The sequence below is a fragment of the Tursiops truncatus genome, chromosome 2 (assembly GCF_011762595.2).
Source record: "Tursiops truncatus isolate mTurTru1 chromosome 2, mTurTru1.mat.Y, whole genome shotgun sequence".
In the NCBI taxonomy this organism is placed as follows: domain Eukaryota; kingdom Metazoa; phylum Chordata; class Mammalia; order Artiodactyla; family Delphinidae; genus Tursiops; species Tursiops truncatus.
In genome coordinates this window covers 91,117,732-91,144,612 of record NC_047035.1, presented here as the reverse complement: position 1 = coordinate 91,144,612, position 26,881 = coordinate 91,117,732, and the positions used below count along the sequence as shown (strand labels likewise).

At 37.8% G+C, this 26,881-nt stretch overlaps 1 protein-coding gene across 6 annotated transcripts in view; it reads left to right on the top strand.

Annotated features, from left to right (window-relative positions):
* Positions 1 to 26,881, top strand: part of CEP152 (centrosomal protein 152) — a 134,121-nt gene that overhangs the window by 79,753 nt on the left and 27,487 nt on the right. For 3 of the 6 annotated variants that reach the window (XM_019929164.3, XM_033851649.2, XM_033851650.2), the window contains exons 22-27: positions 1,189 to 1,356; positions 5,091 to 5,190; positions 5,778 to 5,881; positions 11,659 to 11,815; positions 12,061 to 12,164; positions 14,609 to 15,970. In XM_019929164.3, coding sequence (XP_019784723.2) covers positions 1,189 to 1,356; positions 5,091 to 5,190; positions 5,778 to 5,881; positions 11,659 to 11,815; positions 12,061 to 12,164; positions 14,609 to 15,648 — 1,673 coding nt within the window. In that variant the 3' untranslated portion in view covers positions 15,649 to 15,970. Of the gene's footprint in view, positions 1 to 1,188; positions 1,357 to 5,090; positions 5,191 to 5,777; positions 5,882 to 11,658; positions 11,816 to 12,060; positions 12,165 to 14,608; positions 15,971 to 16,386; positions 16,547 to 26,881 lie in introns of those variants that run through there. The other 3 variants (XM_033851653.2, XM_033851651.2, XR_012330097.1) reach the window with 2 other exon arrangements.

The window sequence follows — 26,881 nt, the reverse complement described above, 5'->3', positions numbered from 1 at the left end:
CTTTGCTTTTTATGACATTGATGTTTTCGAGAGACATTCTTCGCTCTCCCCAATACCCATCAACCCCTGGCTTTTAATAGAACCGTTTCCTTGTTTTGAGTTTATCTGATATTTCTTCATGATTTTGATTCGAGTTGTTTTCTTAGCTGGAACACTGCATAGGTGACATGCTATCATATCTAGAGGTACTCAATGTCTGTTTGTCTTTTATTGGTGAGGTTCATTTGAGCACCTGGTCAAGGTGTTGTCCAGTTTCTTCACTGTATTAATTACTGTGTTTTTACTCCATCACAACTAATAAGCAATCTGTGGGGAGACACTTTCAAGACCATAAAAATGTCCTTCTCCTCATTAAAACTTTCCGTTATGTTTAGCAGTAATTGCTGAATCTTACCTGATCCAGTCTTTACTCTGGCAGTTGCAAAAATTTTAATTTTTTCACCTCCAGATCTCCTTCTACTTTTACCATTTGGCACTTGGTATGTTATCATTGAGAATCCTCCTCTCTAGTTTGCCTGTGTAGTTACTACCTGTTTGTTTATTTTTCTATTTATCTGTCTGTCTACCTATCTACCAACTTACCTACCTATCCATCCATTTATCCCATTATCGTAGGATTATTGGTGTGACTCAAATTCCTATTTTTTCAATATTTTATAGTTCATTACTATACTTAATTAGTGTTCAAATTGTCCCAGATTCAGCTAATAGAGCCCCTTCAAACTGGCTCCTGTGTCCTTGTGACATGCCTGTGTTTTTGAGTAATTTCTTAATTTCTGGCATAGCAAAATATTCTAGTCTCATCTTGTATATACCCTAAGCACTGGAGTCAGCCGTTTCTTGAAGATCCCTGGTTCCTTTTAGTGGGGAATTGTATTCAATACTACGATCTGAGCATTGGGTTTCATGGCAATTTTTAAAACAGATGGTATTATTCAATTTTACATATTAGAGAACTAAGTCTCAAGAGAGGTTAAGTAATACAACAGCTGGTAAATAGTGGAAACAGGATTTAAATTCAGGTCTCTCTCTTAAGCATCATGCTCTTTTCAGTTACACTGTAGCCTTTAGTCATGTCATCTGGTTTCCTTTCCTTCCTTCCTTCCTTCCTTTCTTCCTGCCACCTTCCTTCCTTCCTTTTTTTAGTCTAAATTGATACAAAAGTTTGCTATCATTTAATTTTTGCAGATAAGAAAAAGATCCTTGAAATTAAAGATTCATGCGGTGGACACTGCTTCCAAGAACTTGAAAAGGCAAAGCAGGAATGTCAAGATCTGAAAAGAAAACTGGAGAAATGCTATAGGCATCTTCAGCATTTAGAAAGGAAGCACAAAGCTGTAGTGGAAAAAATCAGAGGTTAGCATTTAAAGTAGCACTGCTACCAGTATAAATCTCTTTGATCCTTTTGAAATGTTCAAATGTGACGTTGTAGTTAATGTAGGCGCTGATTCTCTTTGGGGATAATTATAAACTAATTTGGACCTTATTTTTACTAACCAAATTATTATTATTGAACTCAAGAGGAAAATTGGAGCTCTGATTAAAAGGTCACATTCCTTCTTTTCTTGATTGAATAGCTTCTGAGTGCTCAATATGTGTCAAGCAGCATTGTAGGCACTGGGGATACAGCATTGAAGACATCAGACAAAATTCCACTTTTGATGCAGATGCACAGGACTCTGTTCTCTGCCTTCAAGAAGCTTACCATTAAGTGAGGAGAACTGAAAATAGATTAATAAATAATTTCAGCTCTGAGTATCTGGCCGTATGTTCGTGTAAACCTGGAAGAAAGGATGTTAATTAACTCTTCCTCCTATTGAAGTTAAGGAAGACTTGACTAAGCCTTGAAAGATGGTGTTTGCCAAAGAGAACAGCATTCTAGGCAGCGGGAGAAGACATGACCCAAGGCATATGGGTCTGATCTGGCCTCCTTTCCGTCCATTCTTCACAACAGTGTCAGGAAATTATCTAAGAGGGATATCTTCTGCCATTTCCTATTGCCCTTTTTTTTGTTTTTTTTTTGTTTTTGCGGTATGCGGGCTTCTCACTGCTGTGGCCTTTCCCGTTGCGGAGCACAGGCTCCGGATGCGCAGGCTCAGCGGCCATGGCTCACAGGCCCAGCTGCTCTGCGGCATGTGGGATCTTCCCGGACCGAGGCACGAACCTGTGTCCCCTGCGTCGGCAGGCGGACTCTCAACCACTGCGCCACCAGGAAAGCCCCCTATTGCCCTTTTGAAGAAGGGAGGCTATTGGGCTCATGAGGCTGCTCCCTCTTACCTTTCACTGTTGACTTGTATCCTGTGCTTTATATTCTTTACATTTGAAATATTTCAGATGCTTGAGCTGGTCGGGGATTTTCTTCTGCTGGAGCTTGAATACAATATTATCATTCTGTCCTACACTTTCCCCTCTCATTCTCGTTTTGGTCTAACTCTTCCTCATCCTTTAGGATTCAACTGAGAAGATACCTTATTTGCAGAGCCTTGATTTTCCCCAGTCTGGGTTAGACGGGCCGGTCCTATGAGGCCCCAGAGCACTTGGCTCTTCCTCAATTAACATTCTGCATTTCACTTTTTGGTTACTTGCCCACTATCTTTTTTAACCTATAAATTTCTTAAGAATAAGGAATTATCTTTCTTCTTCCTTATAGTCATGGTGCCCATTACATACCAGACAGTAATAAATGTTTGAATGAAGGAAGGACTGAATGCAAGGGTCTCAAATAATGTGTCATCCAGGAAAGACCAGACAGATAGGTTCACTCTTTTTTCTGCATTCACCTCTGTTGCTTGCCTGAACACCAGTCATCTCTTTCTGCTTCCAGTCTCGCCCCTCCAATCCATTCTCCATCAGGCAGATAGAGTGACTTTTTTTTTTTTTGTCTTCTGGTGTCTGATTTATTCTGAGTGCACAATTAGTGTTGCTTTATTTCAGTTTCTGGTTTACTATTTGACACGCAGTTTAGATACAGGCTCTGTAAATGACATACTTCCTGAATCAACCTTTTTGAGATATTATTATTACAATTATTAGGATATTTTCTATTCAAAAAACAAAACTGAAGACAACAGTTTAAAATCCCCAAAGACATTCTAGGTGCATAAGTAATACATAAAGATTCTACCAGTTGGAGAATTTCTGAAGGAATAGAGTGACCTTTTAAAAAGTAAATTGGATCGTCACACTGTCTTGTTTCAAGCTTTCAGTGACTTGTCTGGCTCTCGGTATGAAATACAAACACTTTAACATAGAGTTTAAGAAGCCCTTCATGATCCCACATCTGCCACCCCTCAGCCTTGTTCCCTACCACTGCCCCTGCTCTAACAGAGCTGTGACAAGGGTTTCATTGTCTCTTTTCTCTGAGCCTCTTTGCATCTCTTCCTTTACCCCACCATCTGTCTTCCCATCGGGTCACATTGCCTGGCTAACCCTACTTATCAAAGCCCTGGCTCATGCCTTCCTCAGAGAGGCTTTCCTAACTACCCCAGACTTGGTCAGGTTCCTCCGTTAGACATTCCCCAGAGCTCCTATGAGTTTTGTAACATTCATGAGCTTGCCATTATTTATTGTCTCTATTCTCCTTTGGAGTGTGATGGTGACAAGGATGAAATCCTGTCCTATCACTTAGCACAGGACCTGGCATCATAGCACACTCGGTAAATCCTGTTGCCCAAGAGCAGCCACCTACTCCCACCTACCGCTTGCTAAGTCTGCTAGACATAGGTGATAATTACTTTAAGGAAAGAAAGGGTTTTAGGAATTTTGAGATAAAAAACAACACAGTTCCCGTGGTGATTGCTTAGGTCTTTCATAGAGGCCAGAGAGTAAATTTGTCCAACTGTGGATGTAGATACAGTGTGGCTACTGTAAATTGGATGAAAATCTGTTTTACATAATAAAATGACAAGGGCAGTTGGATGTGATTATCTTTATAAATAATAATATTTAGCACCATACATTGTGATCATACAGTAGTTATTCTACATAGTGCTTTTTGAGGCTGATAACTTCTATAATTCGTGGACTTAGAAATAATCCAACAAAGTTGATAGTTAGCTCAAAACAGCAGGCTGATAAAAGGAGTCAGGGTCAGAATTTAAGTCATTTGATAGTTTGATTTCAGTGTTTGTCTTAATGGAAATCTATTAGTTGATAATATTTTGTTATTGTGGTTGTTTTTTGTTTCTTAAATTCCATTTTCCACTGTCATGGGAGCATTTATTGAAAAGTGATGGAGTAAGAGTGAGTGGTTTAGAAATATACAAGCTATACCCATCACTGGGGGAACAGATTGATTCATTCCCCAACTTATAGGGTGTGTTGAAAGGGTGGCGTAGCAGGATATATGGGGTGCCATGTTCATAGGTATTAAATGTTGATATTGCCAGGCCTTGTATAAGGTGCTGTTCACTTACTATATTATTTCCATTATAATCTTCAAGGTAGGTGATACTATCCCCACTTTACATATGAAAAAACTCAGGTTCAGAAAGATTAAGTAATTTGCCTAAGCTCATCCAGCTGGTTAGAAGAAAAGCTAGGATTTAAACCCGTGTCTCTCTGGCTCTGAAATTCATGCTTTGTTCTCTGTACCACATGGACTCCATCAGTCTCCTCATCTTCTTTTAAAAGTTCAAAGAATTGAACATCTTACATTATTTCTGAAAATGGCACCTACTTAAGCTTAATATTTTTTTAATTTTGTATTGAGGTACTTGTTCAATGATCATTTATATGAGCATAGACTGTATACCAGGGTCCATGAGGGACATGGAATTAGGAAACCTACTGTGTTTCTAAATAAAGCCTTTAGTCTAACCGGAAAACAAAACACATGCATATAAAACAATTGGAAATTTATTCCAGGACAGTGTGTAACCCAGAACAAGATGAAAATGGAATATAGATTTAAAGTGTTGAGAAAATAGAACAGGGAGTGGTCAGATTAGGGTTTATCAGGGAATGAATGACACAGGGAGCAAATGGAAATTTTTCAGTCTCCTTTATAGAAATTTGTGCTGGTAATTTAAGGGAAAGACTGAGAGAAAAAGAGATTAATTGACCAATATACTATAAACTTTCTTTTTTAGAAGAGAACAGTAAAGTTGTTGAAGAATTATTAGAAGAAAACAGTGACATGAAGAATAAATTGGAAGAACATAGAACACTTTGTAAAACACTACCACCAAGGTAGGCTTTTACTATTACAAAGAAATCATTTATTTCTGAGCATCTGCTTTTTTTAAAAAATATCAGTCGTATCAATAATATCATACCAAGAATATCAGTTACTTTTATTGTTACATAGCAAAAAGTATAAAAAAGAAGAAAATCTTCTAAAACCCTGTCCCCAGAAGATATCCTTTATTTAGTATATGTGCTGCCGAAGCGAGCACTTTACCCTTTATTTAAGCCCTTTTATACACACACAACATGTGCACATGTTTTAAAAATTGAGATTATCGTATAAGCTATTTTGTAACCTTTTGTTAATATTATAAGATAAACACTTCCTCCGTGTCATTGGATATACTCCTATAATGTGCTTTTCAATAGCTGCATAGATTTTCATCATGGGGATTTATCATGATTTATTTAAGTAACTGTAACACAAGTTGTTGGCATTTTTCTCCTAAATAATTATAATAAAGATCCTCGTATGTGAATTTTTTAGCACATCTTAGCTTATTTTATTGGAATATATATATATATATTCTTTTTTTCAAGTTACATTTTTCACTTAAAATCTGTTTTTGCAATCTTTGGTTTGTTTTTAGGTCACTGTCAGAAGGGACCATTGAACATTCTTGCCTGCCATGCAATGCGGTGGCCTTGGAAGAACTTCGTGGGCAGTACATTAAAGCTGTAAAAAAAATTAAGCGTAAGTCCCTAAAGAGATTCCCAAGATTTTAAGGTGGTTTGGGTCTTTTTTGTAACTAGCAGTAGTAATTTTGGGGAATTTTCTGAACTACCTTGTTCTTACCTGCTTTTAGAAGAGATCACTGATAGCTTTCCTACGTTATGTAGATGATTTTACCCAAGTAAATTTGGAGTTTGCCCCCCAAATTTTGGAAGTGGCACAAGGATAGACCTATTTTTATATTGTTAATTATCCTGGGGTTTTTTTTTTTGGACACTAATATATATATTTTTAAAGTATAATTGACATATACCACTATATTAGTTTCAGATGTATAACATAATGGTTTGATATTTGTATGTGATCACCACAATGTCTAGTTTCCCCATCACCATACAAAGTTACAAAAGATACAACACAGTAGTAGTTCCCCCTTATCTGAGGATTTGCTTTTGTGGTTTCGGTTATCTGTGGTCAACTGCAGTCAGAAAACATTAAGTGGAAAATTCCAGAAATAAATAGTTAATAAGTGTTAAACTGTGGGCCATTGTGAGTAGCATGATGAAATCTCATGCCATCCTGCTACATCTGCCTCCAGATATGAATCATCTCTTTGCCCAGCATATCCTGCCTGTTAGTCAGTTAGTAGCCACCTTGATTACCAGATCCACTGTATCACAGTGCTTGTGTTCGTCACCCTTCTTTTACTTAATAAAGCCCTCAAAGTACAAGAGTAGTGATGCTGACAGTTCATCTATGCCAAAAAGAAGCCGTAAAGTGCTTCCTTTAAGTGAAAAGGTGAAAGTTCTTGCCTTAATAAGGAAAGAAAAAAAGAATCATATGGTGAGGTTGCTGATCTACAGTAAGAACAAATCTTCTATCCGAGAAATTGTGAAGAAAGAAAATAAAAGTGTATGCTAGTTTTGCTGTCACACGTCAAACTGCAAAAGTTACGGGCACAGTGAATGATTAGTGCTTAGTTAAAATGGAAAAGACATTAAATATGTACAATAAGATATTTTGAGAGAGATCACATTCAAATAACTTAGTTAAAATATATTGTTAAGGGCTTCCCTGGTGGCGCAGTTGTTGAGAGTTCGCCTGCCGATGCAGGGGACACGGGTTTGTGCCCCGGTCCGGGAAGAAACCACATGCCGCAGAGCGGCTGGGCCCGTGAGCCATGGCCGCTGAGCCTGCGCGTCCGGAGCCTGTGCTCCGCAACAGGAGAGGCCACAACAGTGACAGGCCCGCATACCACAAAAAATAAATAAATAAATAAAATAAAATATATTGTTAAAATTGCTCTATTTTATTATTAATTATTGTTAATCTCTTACTGTGCTTAATTTATAAAATAAATGTTATGACATGTATGTATGTATAGGAAAAAATGTAGTATATTTAGGGTTCAGTACTTGGTTTCAGGCATCCATTAGGGGTCTTGGAATGTATCCCCTGCGGAAAACGGGGGACTACTGTACAATATTATTCACTATAGTCACCGTGCTGTACATTACATCCCCATGACTTATTTATGATTGGAAATTTGTACCTATTGACCCTCTTCTCCCATTTTTCCCACCCTCCAACCCGCTCCCCTCTGGCAACCACCAGTCTGTTCTCTATTTGCTTTGTTTTTTTAGATTCCACATATAAGTGAAATCATACAATATTTGTCTTTCTCTGTCTGACAGTTCACTTAGCATAATGCCCTCAAGATCCACCCAGGTTGTCACAAATGGCAAGCAATTTCATTCTTTTTTATGGCCAAGTAGTATCATTGTATGTATGTACCACATCTTCTTTATCCATTCATCCATTGATGGATGCTTAAGTTGTTTGGCTATCTTGGCTATTGTAAATGATGCTGCAATGAACATAGGCACACGTGTATCTTTTCGAATTAGTGTTTTCATTTTCTTTTGGTAAATACCCAGAAGTGAAATTGCTGGATCATATAGTAGTACTATTTTTCTTTTTTTGAGGAATCTCCATATTGTTTCCCATAGTGGCTGTACCAGTTTGCATTCCCATCAACAATGCATAGGGTTTCCCTTTTCTCCACATGCTCACTAACACTTCTTTGTCTTTTTGATGGTAGCCATTCTAACAGGTATGAGGTGATATCTTATTGTGATTTTGATTTGCATTTCCCTGATGATTAGTGATGTTGAGCATCTTTTCATATATTTGTTGTCCATATCTATGTTTTCTTTGGAAACCTGTCTATTCAGATCTTCTGCCCATTTTTAATCAGATTGATTGTTTTTTGTTGTTATTGAGTTGTATGAGTTCTTTGTATATTTTGGAAATTAATCCTTATTGGATATATAATTTGCAAATATCTTCTCCCATTCAATAGGTTGCCTTTTTTATTTTGTTGATGGTTTCCTTTGCTCTGCAGAGCATTTCAGTTTGGTGTAGTCCCACTTGTTTATTTTTGTATATATTGCCACTGCTTTTGGAGTTAGAGCCAAAAAAATATCACTAAGACCAATGTCAGTGAGCTTACTGCCAGTGTTTTCTTCTAGGAGTTTTATAGTTTCTGGTCTTACAATCAAGTCCTTAATCCATTTTGAGTTGATTTTGTGTATGGTATAAAGAAAGTAGTCCAGTCTGATTCTTTTGAATGTGGCTACCCAGTTTTCCCATCACAATTTTTTGAAGAGATTGTCCTTTCCCCATTGTATATTCTTGCCTCCTTTGTTGTAAATTAATTGACCATGTGTGAGGGGGTTTATTTCTGGGCTCTGTATATTGTTTCATTGATCTGTTTGTCTGTGATGTCAATACCAAACTGTTTTAATTACTATAGCTTTGTATTGTAGTTTGAAACCAGGAAGCATGATGCCTCCAGCCTTTGTTGTTCTTTTTCAAGATTGTTTTGGCTATTTGGGATCTTTTGTGGTTCCACACAAATTTTAGGAATTTGCTAAGCTACTCCAGCTTTCTTTTGGTTTCCATTTGCATGAAACATTTTTCCATCCCTTCCCTTTTAGCCTGTATATGTCCTTACATCTGAAGTGAGTCTCCTTAACATTTCTTGTATTTCCTATTTTTCTGTTGAAGTTCTCTCTGTGTTCATTCTTATTGGTGAGCGTCTTTATGACCATTACTTTGAACTCTTTATCAGGTAAGTTACTTACATCCCTTTCATTAAGGGTTTTTTCTGGGGTTTTGTCTGGTTCTTTCATTTGGAACATATTTCTCTGTTTCTTCATTATGCTTGACTCTCTATGTGTTTATTTCTATGTAACAGCTACCTCTCCCAGTCTTGAAGGAGTGGTCACAGGAAGACTGGGGTGTGTTTCAGGCTGCTGTCTGTGCAGTGTCCTGGGGGTTGTAGCTTGCCAAGAATTATCTCTCCAGTTGTTTCAGTCCTGTGGGGTCCAGAAATGCAAGCCCTCTAGCCACCAGAGCCAGGTGTTCAAGGGGTGTCCCCTGTGTGAACTGTGCACACCTGCTGGGTTTGGTGTGGTGGGGCTTCAGTGGAACACCAGGCTGGGTGTGGCATGGTGGGGCCACCATGGAGTCCAAGAGTGGGGCAAGTGGCTCTAGCAAGGTAGAGGGAGAGTATAAAAATGGCGCCTGCAAGGGCCAATACTAGTAAGGTAGAAGAGTACAAAAATGGTTCCCGCCAGCACCTCTGTTCCCTGGGAGAGTTCTAACAGATCCTGCCCTTCTGGCAGATGCTTTAAGATCAGCAAGTACATCTCCCTTAACATAAGGTCTAGGCATTTTTAATGCTGCTGTTTTTGCACTGGGTTCCTGAGTTGAGTGAGTCTGTGCGTGAGTCCTGTAGGAGTGGAATCTCAGGTTCCTACAGCACTTTGTGTCTTCTGGACGTAAGCCCCATTAGTTTTCAAAGCCAGGTGTTTTGGGGGCTCATCTCTCTGGAGCAGGTCCTAAGGGTTGGGGCACCTGATGTGGGGCTCAAACCCCTTGCTCCTCAGGGAGAAGCTTTGTTTTTGTGATATTCCTCCTGATTGTGGGATGTCATGCCAAGGGTGAAGGTTTTGGCAAGATTGCGTCTCTGCATCTCCTACTCACCTTGATGTGTCCCCTTTGTCCTTTGTGTGGGGTGGCTCTTGGGCTAGTTCTCAGGTCTTTTTTAGAGACAGTTGTTCCATATGTAGCTGTAGATTTGGTGTGTCCGTGGGAGGATGTGAGTTCAGGATTTCCTGTACTGCCGTCTTGAACTGCTTCCAAGATTTTTCTTCTTGGACACTAATATTAAACTAAAAATTTCATAATCTTACAACTTAAATAACTACTACCAAAGAAAATGTCATATGAGTTTAAATGAGCAATTACTACTTTCTTCCATAAACTTTCAAGGACCATGAAAAATGGATGTAATTAGGAATTGTTCTGTTGTCTCTATTATTTTCATAATGGATTATGTCATAGATGTAAATTTATTTATCAAGTCCTGTAGTACTAGGTGGTGTCGCATATCCTGCAGAACATTTCTGTGGTTTATGTTTTCCTAGTAGAATACCTCCTGGTTTTTAATTGCAATATTGCATAGTTGGTATGTATGTCCCAGAACAATACCAGTGTTTATGTACAAGAAATGTATATTTACCTACTAAAATTGCATTCATTTTAAACAGAATGAGTGGGAAAGGTCTCAAGTTCCAAATATAATTGGTAGATCATCAGAATCATGGTGGGGATGTTTTGAAAAGCCCACTCAGTATCAGTATAGAGAATGTGCTTCTTAGCTGTTGCCAGTACTAACAGAGTACATATTACTAGAAAGAAATTTACTTTTTGTTAACAATTATAGTGATTGGAAAGTGAAATTTTAAGCTTTTCTTTTTCATCCTAACATGATAACTTGTGTATTTATGTGTATTGTTTTACATTTTAGAAGTTGGTTGGAAGTTTTGTTTTGACATGTACTCCATCAAAATTTTTCCCACTTGAAATAGTGAAAAATAGTCTTCCACTTAGCATTTTTGCATAGAATGTGTAATTTTCAGGAAGAGCTTACTGATATTGAGGGAGATTCCATTATGAGTTGGAATCCTTAATATAATAGGGATGATAATATTCTAGAGGTAGGATGTAGTCCTGGATTTAGGACAAAATGTTAACCTTAAATAGTGGTAGTTCCAATCAAAGCACACTGAGTTAAACATAAAAGGAAGACTTGAAAGCTGTGAACTATTTTGAAATGTAAATTTCAGGAGGCATCATAAGTCTCATCTTTCTCCCTGCAATAGCATTTTGTACGTATCTCTCATGGATTGTAGTATTATATTTAGTTGGATACTCAAAAGTGCTGCCAGAAAATTGAATAAATAATGAAACATGGATTTTCAGAGCACAAGTAAACAGAAGAATATGAATCCAGCTCATATTACCTCATTTCTCTCTTTCTTTGTCTGCTTCTCTCTTCCTTTCTGCCTTCCCTTTCTGTATATTTCTTTTTTCTCTTGTCTTAACTAGACGTAATATGTAATTGAAATGTATAAATATCTGTGCCTCATATTAATGATAACTGCTTGCTTCAGTGTTTCAAAATATGACAGTTTCCCTGGGGGATATGCCATGTTTCCTTACCATATATGTCCGTCATCATTGTAAAAGGACTTTTGGATTACTCCTGCTTTGAGTCTACCAAAATGGTGACCGGAAATATTCCATTTTAATGATTGTAGAAAACTATAATGTTTAAACTATACATCCAGTCACTTCATCTCCCAGAAAATTGGTCTGAAGTCTGCCTCTCCTGTTTTGGAAAAACTGCTAATAAACGTGCATTTTGTGGGGATTCCCCCCGCCCCCAGGTGATATGCTTCGTTATATTCAGGAGAGTAAGGAAAGAGCTGCGGAAATGGTAAAAGCAGAGGTATTGCGAGAACGTCAAGAAACCTCCCGAAAGATGCGCAAATATTATTTGATTTGCCTCCAGCAGATTTTGCAGGATGATGGAAAAGAGGAAGGGTAAGTTCTGTCTGAACAGTGTGTCCTGAGAGTACCAGGACAGCATGTTGTCATTTTCTAAGCATTTTCCTTAGCCACAGAATTAACTGTGTCTACATGATGAGCCATTAGGGATTAAGAGAGGCTTAATGTCTGTGCTGCCCTAAGTGGTGGCAGAGCATATAGGAAAACAGAAATCCTGGGGCTAAGGAAACTTCTTTTTTCCTTTAAACTGTATTAATTTCATATTCTGGAATTCCCCACAGGGCTGAGAAAAAGATTATGAATGCTGCTAGCAAACTTGTTATGATGGCAAAATTGCTGGAAACACCTATTTCTAATAGATCCCAGAGCAAAACGACACAGTCAGGTATGTCAAAATGAGTTACTTGAAGGATTTTTCTCTCCCTCTTTTTTAGATATTTAATATCTTTAGTATGAGAGTAGGGAATGTAAGGAGTGAGAGCTGAGTTATCCTATTGTGTGCATGTTTTACTTAAACTGGAAACTTACAAAAAAACAGTGTAGAGTTTCCAGTTCAAGTAGGCAGACTGAGCTTACCCACCAGCTTCCTCCTGCTGCTTCCATCCCTAGAAATGATAGAAAAGATTTTAAACGACAGTATAGAAGGAGAAAAAGAAGAAATTGTAACTGAGCTTTTAAAAGTTACAACTGATAAATCAGAGGCTGTGAGAAATCCCTGAAAGAAGGCAAACACTGTAAACTGAAGATGGAAACCTCAGTTCAAAACTCCCAGAAGATGATAGTTACAAGTGGGAGCAATATTGAAACTGTTCTACGTGTGAAGGTGGTATGTTCCAGGAGAAGTAGTAAGCCTAGGGGATACCAATGGGGTAATTAGCTGGTGTTCCAGAGCAGCTGAAACCAGGTGGGATTGCCCTCTTTATTTCTACTTATCTTTCTTCCTGAACCTCAGATTGGGCTAGGTAAGAGCAACAGGAACAGAGAGTCTGGGAACTGGGCAGTGCTCTAGGTGGCTAGCCACACCGAGGAGGAGCTGAGAGCCCAAATCCCAGAGTACCAGGTATCAGATCTTTCTACCCTGCTGCTCATTCCTTCCCACTCCACTTCCAACTCCTTTAAACAAGCAGCAGATACTGTACTCAGGACATCTGAAAGATAAGCATTCAACCAAGAATTACCACATATTTATAGAAAGCCAGCACCATGAAGAAAGATACCAAACTCAAAATAAGACAAAGCAAAAAAAAAAAAAAAAATCCACAACAGAACTTATACCTAAAAAGATAGAATTAATAGAACAAACAACAGGACCTGAGAATGTTAGAAAAATACAGTATTCTCAGAAAGATGTAGGAGGATATTATAGAGGAAACTAACAACATGCTAAGATTTATACTATTTTCAAGGAGAAGATGTAGATACTGATAACTCTAGAGATTGCTAGAAAAATACAAGTTTAAGTATGTGTATAAAAATTTAAGGCTAACTAATAGAGAAATAGAATATATAATTTTCAAAGTAGTAGGGGTAAAACTTGGAAGAAAACGTTTCAATCTAATAATCTAGAAAGAGGAAAAATACATGTAGAAAGCATGGGTAAATAGAAAATAATAGTAGGTTGAAACATCAGCAGTCACACTAAATGTGAATTGGTGAAACTCACTTATTAAAAGACCACAATTTTCAAACAGTTTTAAATATTCTAGACATATGTTATTCCAGATAAGAACATTGTCAAAAATTCAAAATAAAGGGCTGGAAAGTGATATACCAAGCAATGCAATGTTGATATTAGATAAATTATAGAGTTAAATACAATATTAGGTAAATTAGAGTTAGCATTAAACTGACCAAAGTGATAGTTCATAATGATAAAGGAGCAACCTCCCAAGAAGCTATAAATGAATTCTTTCTGTTCAAAATAAAATAACTTAAGAATATATGAATCAAAAGCTGATGGAAAAACATGAAAAAAATTAGTAAATTCCCAGTCACACTGGGAGGATTTGAACATATCTGTGAGGAAATGGGGTTTTTGCACTTCTGGAAAGCTTGAAGCAAAGACTGTTCAGGAATTCCCAAGATTGATGTTGGTAAACGTTCTTCAAATAAAAGCACAGAGATTATTTGTGTAAATTTTGGAATGGCGATGTGAACCTTGGCTATAGAAGGGCAGTGGCATATAACAAGAAAAGAGTTTTCTAGATTTGGGGCAACTGCAAATAATGAATAATGTCCCCAGCAGAAACAAACCCTTTTCAGAGACTTTAAGGACCAGGGTACCCTACTTTGAGATATGATGCCTCTGATTCTATGCTGTGTGGCTGTTCTGCTTCTGATCAGATTTAGTGTCTTAGCTAATTAAATCAGAAACTATTTTAGCTTTGAGAAAAAGAGAGAAAGTGTGTGAGAGGGATGTGTGTGTGTGTGTATGTGTGTGTGTCTGTGTGTCTGTGTCTGTCTGTCTTGGGTTGGGTGGGTTCTTCCACCAAACTTTCTCCATCAGAAACTCCATATTTGACATCAGAGCAGCAAGACTGGAAATGTTGCAGTTGGCTCTTGAAATGCTGTACCATTACAGAAAATAATACAGCAGGTGGATAGCAATAATAACAGATTTCATTAACAGAATTACTTAGTTTTATCTAATAGATATATGTAAAAGAATATTTTTAAATGTCCAGCATTGATGTATTTTCTTTGAGAATGATTAAAATATATATGCATCCCTTGGAAATACATAAAAACATATATTTTTTCTCCTCTTTCAGTGTTAATTTTCTCCTAATTTTGTTTTCCCCTAATTTTGTGTTCCCTTGTATACAATAGTATTGCCTCTGACTTCAGAGATGCTGACTGGAGTTGAAAAATCAAAAAGAAATGATGTGAATCAGAATATATCGTGTCACAGTGAAAGCAAATCAAACAGTATAAAAACTATCCCTAGAAGTATGTGTGACCAAGCTCCTAAGAGGAGGGCTGCCTGTAACTTACAAAGGCGATTAGAGGACGCAGAGCACGGGGACAGAAAGCATGAGCATTCCAAAGAGTCACATCCACGCTTTCAGTTCGGGGGTAACAGTCACAAACACCTAGACAGTTTGCCAAGGAATGTTTCTCCTGAGTTTGTTCCTTGCAAAGGTGAAAGAGGCTTTGGTTTGCACAAGAAGATAGACCTCCTCGGTGATACTGTCTCTGAATCACTCCAGCACTCAACTGCACACCCCTTTCTCGGATCCTTCGGAAATAAACCCTCACCTAGATATACCCCTAGTCTTTCTGAATCCGAGTCCACGCATATAACTTTTCGAAGTCCTAATGAAAGACTTGGTTTAAAAGTATACAAGTGTAATCCACTGATGGCAAGTGAAAATGCTGCATCTGAGAAAAGTCAAAGTTTGGGTGTTAAGGAAACTCCGGTAAAGGATGGAGGGGACCTCAGTGACTCTGTAAGCTGGCATTCCAACAGTGCCGCTCTACCCTGCAACAATTATGAAGTGTCATTTTTGCATGATAGGCCACAAGAAACTCTGGATATGCTGGACGAATCTGTTAATTTCAAACAGTTTTCAGCAGCAAGTTTTCCTTTAGATTCAGAGAAAAACAGTATGATTCATCAACCTATGAAATGTCAAAGTGGTCATGCTCCAGACCTGTCAGAAGAAACCACGTATTCCCCGCCAGGGAAGATCAGCATGACTCTTGGACACCCACCTCATCATAAGGCTGATATGTTAAAGTCAGATTTCAAAAAGCTGAGCAGTACAGTACCATCTGCAGTGTGTCCACAGTCTTCAAGAAAATTAATTGCTCCTCTGTCTAACCAACAAGATAGTGGCTTTGATAGCCCATTTGTCAATCTAGACTAACTGTTATACAGTATTTAAGAAGAATCATTAATATATTGATAAGAAAACTGGAAGAGAAGACTTCATACTGAAAAATATTTGTGGGTTCTGCATATTTTGAGATGTTTTAATGATGTCTGACTATCATATGAGTAAAGTATTCTCATAAAATTACTTGAGATACTAAGGTTGCCTTAGTCTTCTAAAGGGCTAATCGTGTATGTGTAATCTGCTTCTGTGTGGTGCTTGTATTTGGTTGCTAAACCACCTATTTTTATACTTATAAATTAGCTCTCTGTGCAGTGTTAAATTATTTAAATAAACTTGCATATGGTCTGTAGAATTGTTATGAATTATTTTTAAATTCATAATGTAGAAATGTTATATTGACATAATTTGAGATTCATCTAGAAAAACATATAAACCTTGATGATTCGTACGTATGCTCAGCCAGATTTAATTTTTGAAATTAGCCATGTTGAATGAGGCTATAGATTTACTCTACACATAGTTTTCCTGGAAATCCGTACTCAAGATTTTGATCCTTGCTTTCAGTTAGTGGAAAAGAAGTATTGCAAAGATTGCCACAAAATACATAGCTGTGTCCTGGCTTCATTAATTCAAATATTAGTCTGAATTTTTTTAGTTGGCATTTGCGTTATTTCAAATCTCCTGTGACACCCAGAGACTTTCTTTGTCTCTTTTATGGTTTCATAGTCTTTCCTTCATCTGAAGCATTACTTTTTTTTTTTTTTTTAGATTCTGCCTACTTTACACTAATGATTGTCGACAAAAATGGTATTGTCTAATACAGTATTTCATGACTTTATTGGGGAATATTTTTGGACTTCACAATGAAAATGGACTAGGTCCAGAGAGGTCAGACATCCAGCAATGCATGGGGCAGTGAAGCATCTCAGTAAGTTGGTTCCCAACCTAGGAGTCTTTCAAGATGCCACACCAGTCATTCACATAGATGAAAAATCTGATTATAGTGACCAGAACTTGGAACTTAACTTCATTATGCTTGTGAACACCAAATACTTCTGTATGGTTTTAATAGACACTGACTTTTTCAGGAATATAACTGCTGGGAAAATGGACAAAAGATTGCGTTTTGTCTTGCTTTGGAATTTGACTGGTTCAGTGTTTTGGGAAACTCACATTACAGTGGCAAAGGTCGTAGAGGAATTTAAGTTGCTAACTTAGTGCATTTATATCAGTCAGCATTTAGAGCTGTCAGTTCTGGTTCTGGTTCTGACTACATTACGTCTTCTAGTCTAGCTGTGTCTGAGCAGTGGCATTTTGAAAGACATGTGATCTTACTCAAAGTTTATTTTCAAATTTCTTTTTTCCTGAAGGTGTAGGTAGGTTATATCATTGTTAAGTTTTGTCTTAAAATGGGTTTTACAAAATACTTAATATTAATGAAGGTGTTGGGCTTTATAGAGGCAAAACCCACTGTTTTAGAAGGATGATGTACTTACTACTACTACTACTACTATAATAGCCATAATGACTTTTTCACCAAGACCTTCTCACTTGGGTTACTCTAACGGCACCCACACTGGTCCTTCCACTTCTAATTGCATCAACAACCTCCACACCACCTCCACCCAGCTTTTGAGTGCTTTTTCTGAAATGAAAATCAGATCGTGTTACCTCCCTGCTCTCTGGTACTTCATCACCGTCTGGTATTCTTTTTTCTTTTTAATTTTTTAATGTTATTTATTTTTTCTATACAGCAGGTTCTTATTAGTCATCAGTTTTATACACATCAGTGTATACATGTCAATCCCAAGCGCCCAATTCATCCCACTCCCACCCCTACCCCCCACCGTTTTCCCCCCGCAGGTGTCCAAACATTTATTCTCTACATCTGTGTCTCAATTTCTGCCCTGCAAACCGGTTCATCAGTAGCATTTTTCTAGATTCCACATATATGTGTTAATGTACGGTATTTGTTTTTCTCTTTCTGACTTACTTCACTCTGTATGACAGTCTCTAGATGCATCCACATCTCTACAAATGACCCAATTTCATTCCTTTTTATGGCCGAGTAATATTCCATTGTATATATGTACCACATCTTCTTTATCCATTCGTCTGTCGAGGGGCATTTAGGTTGCTTCCATGTCCTGGCTATTGTAAATAGTGCTGCAATGAACATTGGGGTGCATGTGTCTTTTTCAATTATGGTTTTCTCTGGGTATATGCCCAGTAGTGGGATTGCTGGATCATATGGTAACTCTATTTTTAAGGAACCTCCATACTGTTCTCCATAGTGGCTGTATCAATTTATATTCCCACCAACAGTGCAAGAGGGTTTCCTTTTCTCCACACCCTCTCCAGCATTTGTTGTTTGTAGATTTTCTGATGATGCCTATTCTGACTGGTGTGAGGTGATACCTCATTGTAGTTTTGATTTGCATTTCTCTAGTAATTAGTGATGTTGAGCAGCTTTTCATGTGCTTCTTGGCCATTTGTATGTCTTCTTTGGAGAAATGTCTATTTAGATCTTCTGCCTATTTTTGGATTGGGTTGTTTGTTTGTTTGTTTGTTTTTGCGGTATGCGGGCCTCTCACTGTTGTGACCTCTCCTGTTGCGGAGCACAGGCTCCGGATGTGCAGGCTCAGCGACCATGGCTCATGGGCCCAGCTGCTCTGTAACATGTGGGATCTTCCTGGACCAGGGCACGAGCCTGCGTCCCCTGCATCGGCAGGCGGACTCTCAACTACTGCACCACCAGGGAAGCCCTGTTTGTTTTTTTAATATTGAGCTGCATGAGCTGTTTATATATTTTGGAGATTAATCCTTGGCTGTTGATTCCTTTACAAATATTTTCTCCCATTCTGAGGGTTGTCTTTTCATCTTGTTTATAGTTTCCTTTGCTGTGCAGAAGCTTTGAAGTTTCATTAAGTCCCATTTGTTTATTTTTGTTTTTATTTCCATTACTCTAGAAGGTGGATCAAAAAAGATCTTGCTGTGATTTATGTCAAAGAGTGTTCTTCCTATGTTTTCCTCTAAGAGGTTTATCGTGCCTGGTCTTACTTTTAGGTCTCTAATCTTTTTTTTTTTTTTTTTTTTTTTCAGTACGCGGGCCTCTCACTGTTGTGGCCTCTCCCGTTGCGGAGCACAGGCTCCGGACACGCAGGCTCAGCGGCCACGGCCCACGGGCCCAGCCGCTCCGCGGCATCTGGGATCCTCCCAGACCGGGTCACGAACCTGCGTCCCCTGCATCGGCAGGGGGACTCCCAACCACTGCGCCACCAGGGAAGCCCTCTAATCCATTTTGAGTTTATTTTTGTGTATGGTGTTAGGGAGTGTTCTGATTTCATTCTTTTACATGTAGCTGTCCAGTTTTCGGAGCACCACTTACTGAAGAGACTGTCTTTTCTCCATTGTATATCCTTGCCTCCTTTGTCACAGATTAGTTGACCATAGGTCCGTGGGTTTCTTTCTGGGCTTTCTATCTTGTTCCATTGATCTATGTTTCTGTTGTTGTGCCAGTATCATATTGTCTTGATTACTGTAGCTGTGTAGTATAGCCTGAAGTCAGGGAGTCTGATTCCTCCAGCTCCGTTTTTTTCCCTCAAGACTACTTTGGCTATTCGGGGTCTTTTGTGTCTCCATACAAATTTTAAGATGATTTGTTCTAGTTCCGTAAAAAATGCCATTGGTAATTTGATAGGGATTGCATTGAATCTGTAGATTGCTTTGGGTAGTATAGTCATTTTCACAATGTTGATTCTTCCAATCCAAGAACATGATGTATCTCTCCATCTGTTCATATCATCTTTAGTTTCTTTCAACAGTGTCATACTTTTCTGCATACAGGTCTTATTTTATTCCTTTTGTTGCAATGGTAAATGGAAGTGTTTCCATAATTTTTCTTTCAGATTTTCATCATTAGTCTATAGGAATGTGAGAGATTTCTGTGCATTAATTTTGTATCCTGCTACTTTACCAAATTCATTGATTAGCTCTAGTAGTTTTCTGGTGGCATCCTTAGGATTCTCTATGTATAGTATCATGTCATCTGCATCAGTGACAGTTTTACTTCTTCTTTTCCAATTTGTATTCCTTTTTTTCTTTTTCTTCTCTGATTACTGTGGCTAGGACTTCCAAAACTATGTTGAATAACAGTTGTGAGAGTGGACATCCTTGTCTCGTTACTGATCTTAGAGGAAATGCTTTCAGTTTTTCACCATTGAGAATGATGTTTTGTCATATATGACCTTTATTATGTTGAGGTAGGTTCCCTCTTTGCCCATTTTTCTGGAGGGTTTTTATCATAAATGGGTGTTGAATTTTGTCAAAAGCTTTTTCTGCATCTATTGAGATGATCACATGGTTTTTATTCTTCTATTTGTTAGTATGGTGTACCACATTGTTTGATTTATGTATATTGAAGAATCCTTGCATCCCTGGGATAAACCCCACTTGATGGTGGTGTATGATCCTTTTAATGTGTTGTTGGATTCTGTTTGCTAGTATTTTGTTGAGGATTTTTGCATCTATATTCATCAGTGATATTGGTCTGTAATTTTCTTTTTTTATAGTATCTTTATCTGGTTTTGGTATCAGGGTGATTGATGGTGGCCTCATAGAATGAGTTTGGGAGTGTTCCTTCCTCTGCAATTTTTTGGAAGAGTTTGAGAAGGATGGGTGTTAGCTCTTCTCTAAATGTTTGATAGCGTTCACCTGTGAAGCCATCTGGTCCTGGGCTTTTGTTTGTTGGAAGATTTTTAATCACAGTTTCAATTTCATTACTTGTGATTGGTCTGTTCATAATTTCTATTTCTTCCTGGTTCAGTCTTGGAAGGTTATACTTTTCTAAGAATCTGTCAATTTCTTCCAGGATGTCCATTTTATTGGCACAGAGTTGCTTGTAGTAGTCTCTTAGGATGCTTTGTATTTCTGCGGTGTCTGTTGTAACTTCTCCTTTATCATTTCTAATTTTATTGATTTGAGTCCTCTCCCTCTTTTTCTTGATGAGTCTGGCTAATGGTTTATTAATTTTATCTCCTCAAAGAACCAGCTTTTAGTTTTATTGATCTTTGCTATTGTTTTCTTTGTTTCTATTTCATTTATTTCTGATCTGATCTTTATGATTTCTTTCCTTCTGCTAACTTTGGGTTTTGTTTGTTCTTCTTTCTCTAATTCCTTTAGGTGTAAGCTTAGATTGTTTATTTGAGATTTTTCTTGTTTCCTGAGGTAGGCTTGTATAGCTATAAACTTCCCTCTTAGAACTGCTTTTGCTGCATCCCATAGGTTTTGGATCGTTGTGTTTGCATCGTCATTTGTCTCTGGGTACTTTTTGATTTCCTCTTTGATTTCTTCAGTGATCTCTTGGTTATTTAGTAACGTATTGTTTAGCCTTCATGTGTTTGTGCTTTTTACGTTTTTTTCCCCTGTAATTCACTTCTAATCTCATAGCGTTGTGGTCAGAAAAGATGCTAGATATAATTTCAATTTTCTTAAATTTACTGAGGCTTGATTTGTGACTTAAGATGTGATCTATCCTGGAGAATGTTCCTTGTGCACTTGAGGATAAAGTGCAGTCTGCTATTTTTGGATGAAATGTTGTATAAATATCAATTAAATCTCTCTGGTCTATTGTGACATTTAAAGCTTGTGTTTCCTTATTTTCCTTTTCGATTATCTGTCCATTGGTGTAAGTGAGGTGTTAAAGTCCCCGACTATTATTGTGCTACTGCCGATTTCCTCTTTTATAGCTGTTAGCAGTTGCCTTATGTAGTGAAGTGCTCCTATGTTGGGTGCATATATTGCTACTCCAACTTTCTTCTTTTTTTTTTTGCAGTACACGAGCCTCTCACTGTTGTGGCCTCTCCCATTGTGGAGCACAGGCTCTGGACGCACAGGCTTAGCGGCCATGGCTCATGGGCCTAGCCGCTCCGCGGCATGTGGAATCTTCCCGGACAGGGGCATGAACCCATGTCCCCTGCATCGGCAGGCAGACTTTCAACCACTGTGCCACCAGGGAAGCCCTACTCCAACTTTCTTTTGATTTCCATTTGCATGGAATATCTTTTTCCATCCCCTCACTTTCAGTCTGTATGTTTACCCATGTCTGAAGTGGGTCTCTGGTGGACAGCATGTATATGGGTCTTGTTTTTGTATCTATTCAGCAAGCCTCTGTCTTTTGGTTGGAGCATTTAATCCATTCACGTTTAAGGTAGTTATCGATATGTATGTTCCTATGACCATTTTCTTAATTGTTTTGGGTTTGTTTTTGTAGGTCCTTTTCTTCCTTGTGTTTCCCACTTAGAGAAGTTCCTTTAGCATTTGTTGTAGAGCTGGTTTGGTGGTGCTGAATTCTCTTAGCTTTTGCTTGTCTGTAAAGCTTTTGATTTCTCCATCAAATCTGAATGATATCCTTGCCGGGTAGAGTAATCTTGGTTGTAGGTTCTTCCCTTTCATCACTTTGAGTATATCATGCCACTCCCTTCTGGCTTGTAGAGTTTCTGCTGAGAAATCAGCTGTTAACCTTATGGGAGTTTCCTTGTATGTTATTTGTTGTTTTTCCCTTACCGCTTTCAATAATTTTTATTTGTCTTAAATTTTTGCCAATTTGATTACTATGTGTTTCGGCATGTTTCTCCTTGGGTTTATCCTGTATGAGACTCTCTGCACTACCTGGACTTGGGTGGCCACTTCTTTTCCCATGTTAGGGAAGTTTTCGACTATAATCTCTTCAAAGGTTTTCTCAGGTCCTTTATCTCTCTCTTCTCCTTCTGGGACCCCATAATGCGATGTTTTTGTGTTTAATGTTGTCCCAGAGGTCTCTTAGGCTGTCTTCATTTCTTTTCATTCTTTTTTCTTTATTCTGTTCCACAGCAGTGAATTCCACCATTGTGGCTTCCAGGTCACTTATCCGTTCTTCTGCCTCATTTATTCTGCTATTGATTCCTTCTAGTGTAGTTTTTATTTCAGTTATTGTATTGTTCATCTCTGTTTGTTTGTTCTTTAATTCTTCTAGGTCTTTTTTAAACATTTCTCGCATCTTCTCGATCTTTGCCTCCATTCTTTTTCCGAGTTCCTGGATCATCTTCACTATCATTATTCTGCATTCATTTTCTCCACTTCCTGTAATTGTTTTTCTGGAGTTTTATCTTGTTCCTTCTTCTGGTTAATAGCCCTCTGCCTTTTCATCTTGTCTGTGTTTCTGTGAATGTGGTTTTTGTTCCACAGGCTGCAGGATTGTAGTTCTTCTTGCTTCTGCTGTCTGCCCTCTGGTGGATGAGGCTATCTAACTGAAGCATTACTTTTTGAAAATGGAAATAATGTTTGTCATATAGTAAAAAATTTTAAACTATTAGATTTTTATGTTCATTTATAGTGCAGAATTGGCTAACTTATTAATGCTGTAGATTGAAGATTGTATTCTAAACCATGCAGAAATGAATGACCACCTAAATATGGTTGCTTCTTTCTTGGGTTCTTAGAGATGGGTTTTAAAGTGTTAGATGTTTGCAAGTGCTTCCTGAAAACGGCATAGCTTTCTCTCATGTCTCTCTCCTCAAACATATTTTGGCCTGTATTTGTGGGTTGATCCAATATATTTGTCCACCAGGCTAACTTGGGTGGATGTTGGATGGGTGGCAAGGTGTATCATCACCCTCTGATAACCATCTCTAAAAGCAAGAACCTAGAAGTGAAACTTCTAGGGCTTGGAAAGCTCTGTCATCTTAACTGGTGACCAGATGTAGATATGCCTGAAATTTATCACTGGATTTCAGTGCTTGAGTTGACATGCAGCTGGAGAAAGGAACACACCATCTCTTCAAAGTCTTACTTGTATTTCTGAAGATACAATGCCTTTTTCCCAGTAATTAAGGTATCATTTCTCTAGGAAACCCCCTAAATTTGCTGAATTTATCTTCCACATGGATCTGGTTGGTTCTTGATTATTTTGAGCCCTGGATATAACTGAACTGAGAAGTAAGCTCATGGCTCTCCTACTTCTTCATCTTTGTTTGTTTTAAATCCTTGTCAGGTATTTAAGCCCTCACCATCAACCTAAAAATGGAAGTCTTCTTGCTTTCTGCTCCTTTTATGGTATCCTTAACCTCTTTTTGATATCCATAATTTCAATAGGATTAGATTACTTTATTTCGTACACCTTACACATAACCACCAAGGAAGGTCTACATTGATTAGCGTGTAAATGAAAGGAGTACACAGCCAAACTACCACAATTTTTTAAAATTTATTTTATTATTTTATTGGAGTATAATTGCTTTACAATGGTGTGCTAGTTTCTGCTTTATAACACAGTGAATCAGCTCTACATATACATATATCCCCATATCTCCTTCTTCTTGCATCTCCCTCCCACCCACCCTCCCTATCCCACCCCTCTAGGTGGTCACAAAGCACCAGGCTGATCTACCTGTGCTATGTGGCTGCTTTGCACTAGCTCTCTATTTTACATTTGGTAGTGTATATATGTCCATGCCAGTCTCTCACTTCGTCCCAGCTTGCCTTTTCGCCTCCACATGTCCTCAAGTCCATTCTCTACCTCTGTGTCTTTATTCCTGTTCTGCCCCTAGGTTCGTCAGAATCTTTTTTTTTTTTTTTTTTTAGATTCCATATATATGTGTTAGCATATGGTATTTGTTTTTCTCTTTGTGACTTACTTCACTCTGTATGACAGACTCTAGGTCCATCCATCTCACTACAAATAACTCAGTTTCATTTCTTTTTATGGCTGAGTAATATTCCATTGTATATATGTTCCATACCTTCTTTATCCATTCACCTGTTGATGGACACTTAGGTTGCTTCCATGTCCTGGCTATTGTAAATAAAGCTGCAAAGAACATTGTGGTACATGACTCTTTTTGAATTATGGTTTTCTTCTGGTATATGCCTAGTAGTAGAATTGCTGGATCATATGGTAGTTCTATTTTCAGTTTTTTAAGGAACCTCCATACTGTTCTTCATAGTGGCTGTATCAATTTACATTCCCACCAACAGTGCAAGAGGGTTCCCTTTTCACCACACCCTCTCCAGCATTTATTGTTTCTAGATTTTTTGATGATGGCCATTCTGACTGGTGTAATGTGATACCTCATTGTAGTTTTGATTTGCATTTCTCTAACGATTAATGATGTTGAGCATCCTTTCAAGTATTTGTTGGCAATCTGTATATCTTCTTTGGAGAAATGTCTATTTAGGTCTTCTGCCCATTTTTGGATTGGGTTGTTTGTTTTTTTGTTATACAGCTGCGTGAGATGCTTGTAAAGTTTGGAGATAAATCCTTTGTTGCTTCATTTGCAAATATTTTCTCCCATTCTGAGGGTTGTCTTTTCGTCTTGTTTATGGTTTCCTTTGCTGGGCAAAAGCTTTTAAGTTTCGTTAGGTCCCATTTGTTTATTTTCGTTTTTATTTGCATCACTGTAGGCGGTGGATTAAAAAGGATCTTGCTGTGATTTATATCATAGAGTGTTCTGCCTGTGTTTTCCTCTAAGAGTTTTATAGTTTCTGGCCTTTAGGTCTTTAATCCATTTTGAGTTTATTTTTCTGTGTGGTGTTAGGTAGTGTTCTAATTTCGTTCTTCTACCCGTACCTGTCCAGTTTTTCCAGCACCAGTTATTGAAGAGGCTGTCTTTACTCCATTGTATATCCTCGCCTCCTTTATCAAATATAAGGTGACCATATGTGCGTGGGTTTATGTCTGGGCTTTCTATCCTGTTCCATTGATCTATATTTCTGTTTTTGTGCCAGTACCATACTGTCTTGATGACTGTAGTTTTGTAATATAGCCTGAAGTCAGGGAGCCTGATTCCTCCAGCTCCGTTTTTCTTTCTCAAGAGTTCTTTGGCTATTCAGGGTCGTTTGCATTTCCATCCAAATTGTGAAATTTTTTGTTCTAGTTCTGTGAAGAATGCCATTGGTAGTTTGATAGGGGTTGCATTGAATCTGTAGATTGCTTTGGGTAGTATAGTTATTTTCACAATGTTGATTTTTCCAATCCAAGAACATGGTATATCTCTCCATCTGTTTGTATCATCTTTAATTTCTTTCATCAGTGTCTTATGATTTTCTGCATAGAGGTCTTTTGTCTCCTTAGGTAAGTTTATTCCTAGGTGTTTTCTTCTTTTATTTCAGTGGTAAATGGGAGTGTTTCCTTAACTTCTCTTTCAGATTTTTCATCATTAGTGTTTAGGTATGCAAGAGATTTCTGTGCATTAATTTTGTATCCTGCTACTTTACCAATTTCATTGATTAGCTCTGGTAGTTTTCTGGTAGCATCTTTAGGATTCTCTATGTATGGTATCATGTCATCTGCAAACCAAACTATTACAATGTAAATCTGTCTGAAGGGTGATGTCAGAGAGGAGGGAGGAGCCCCATAAATGTCATTGTCACATAAATCCCACTTCATCATGGTTTTAGTCTTTTTTATATGCTGCTGGGTTTCATTTACTAACATTGTGTTCCGGAATTTCATGTGCATGCTCACAGCAGATATTGGTCTCTAGTTTTCTTGTGATAACTGTCTTGCTTTGATAAAAAGGTAATACTGGTCCTATAGAATGAGTTGAAAAATTCCCCTGCCTCTGTTTTATGAAAGAATTTGTGTAGGAATGCTATGATTTCTTCTTTAAATATTGGATAGAATTCGCTGGATAAAGCCATCTAGCTTGGGCTTGTGTTTGTGTTATGTGGTAGGAAGGGAGGGGCAGATTTTTAATAGTCATTTATTTATTTTTTCTTATTTTAGAGCTATTAGATTTTCTTTTTCTTCCTTAGTCTTGGTAGTTTGTGGGTTTTAAGAAATTTGTTTGTTTTATCTAAGTTGTCCAATTTGTTGATATAAAGTTAGTCATAGTATTCTCTTATAATCCTTTTAATTTTTGTAGGGTTGGTAATTAATGTCCCCTCTTTCATCCCTGACTTTAGAATTCTGTGTCATCTGTTAGTCAGCCTAGCTAAAAGTTTATCAATTTTGTTGATTTTTTTTTTCCCGAAGAACTTTTGGTTTCTTTGGTTTTTTTCTGTTGTTTTTGTTTCCTTTTTCATGAGTTTTTCCCCTCTAATCTTTATTTCCTTCCTTCTGCTCGCTTTAGGTTTAAGTCACTCTTCTTTGTCTATTCTTAAAGTGGAAGCTTAGATTATTGATGTGAAACCTTTCATTTCTAATATAGGTATTTAAACTGCTGAATTTCCCTCTAAGCACTGTTTAAGCCATACTTCATAAATTTTGATATGTTGTATTTTTGTT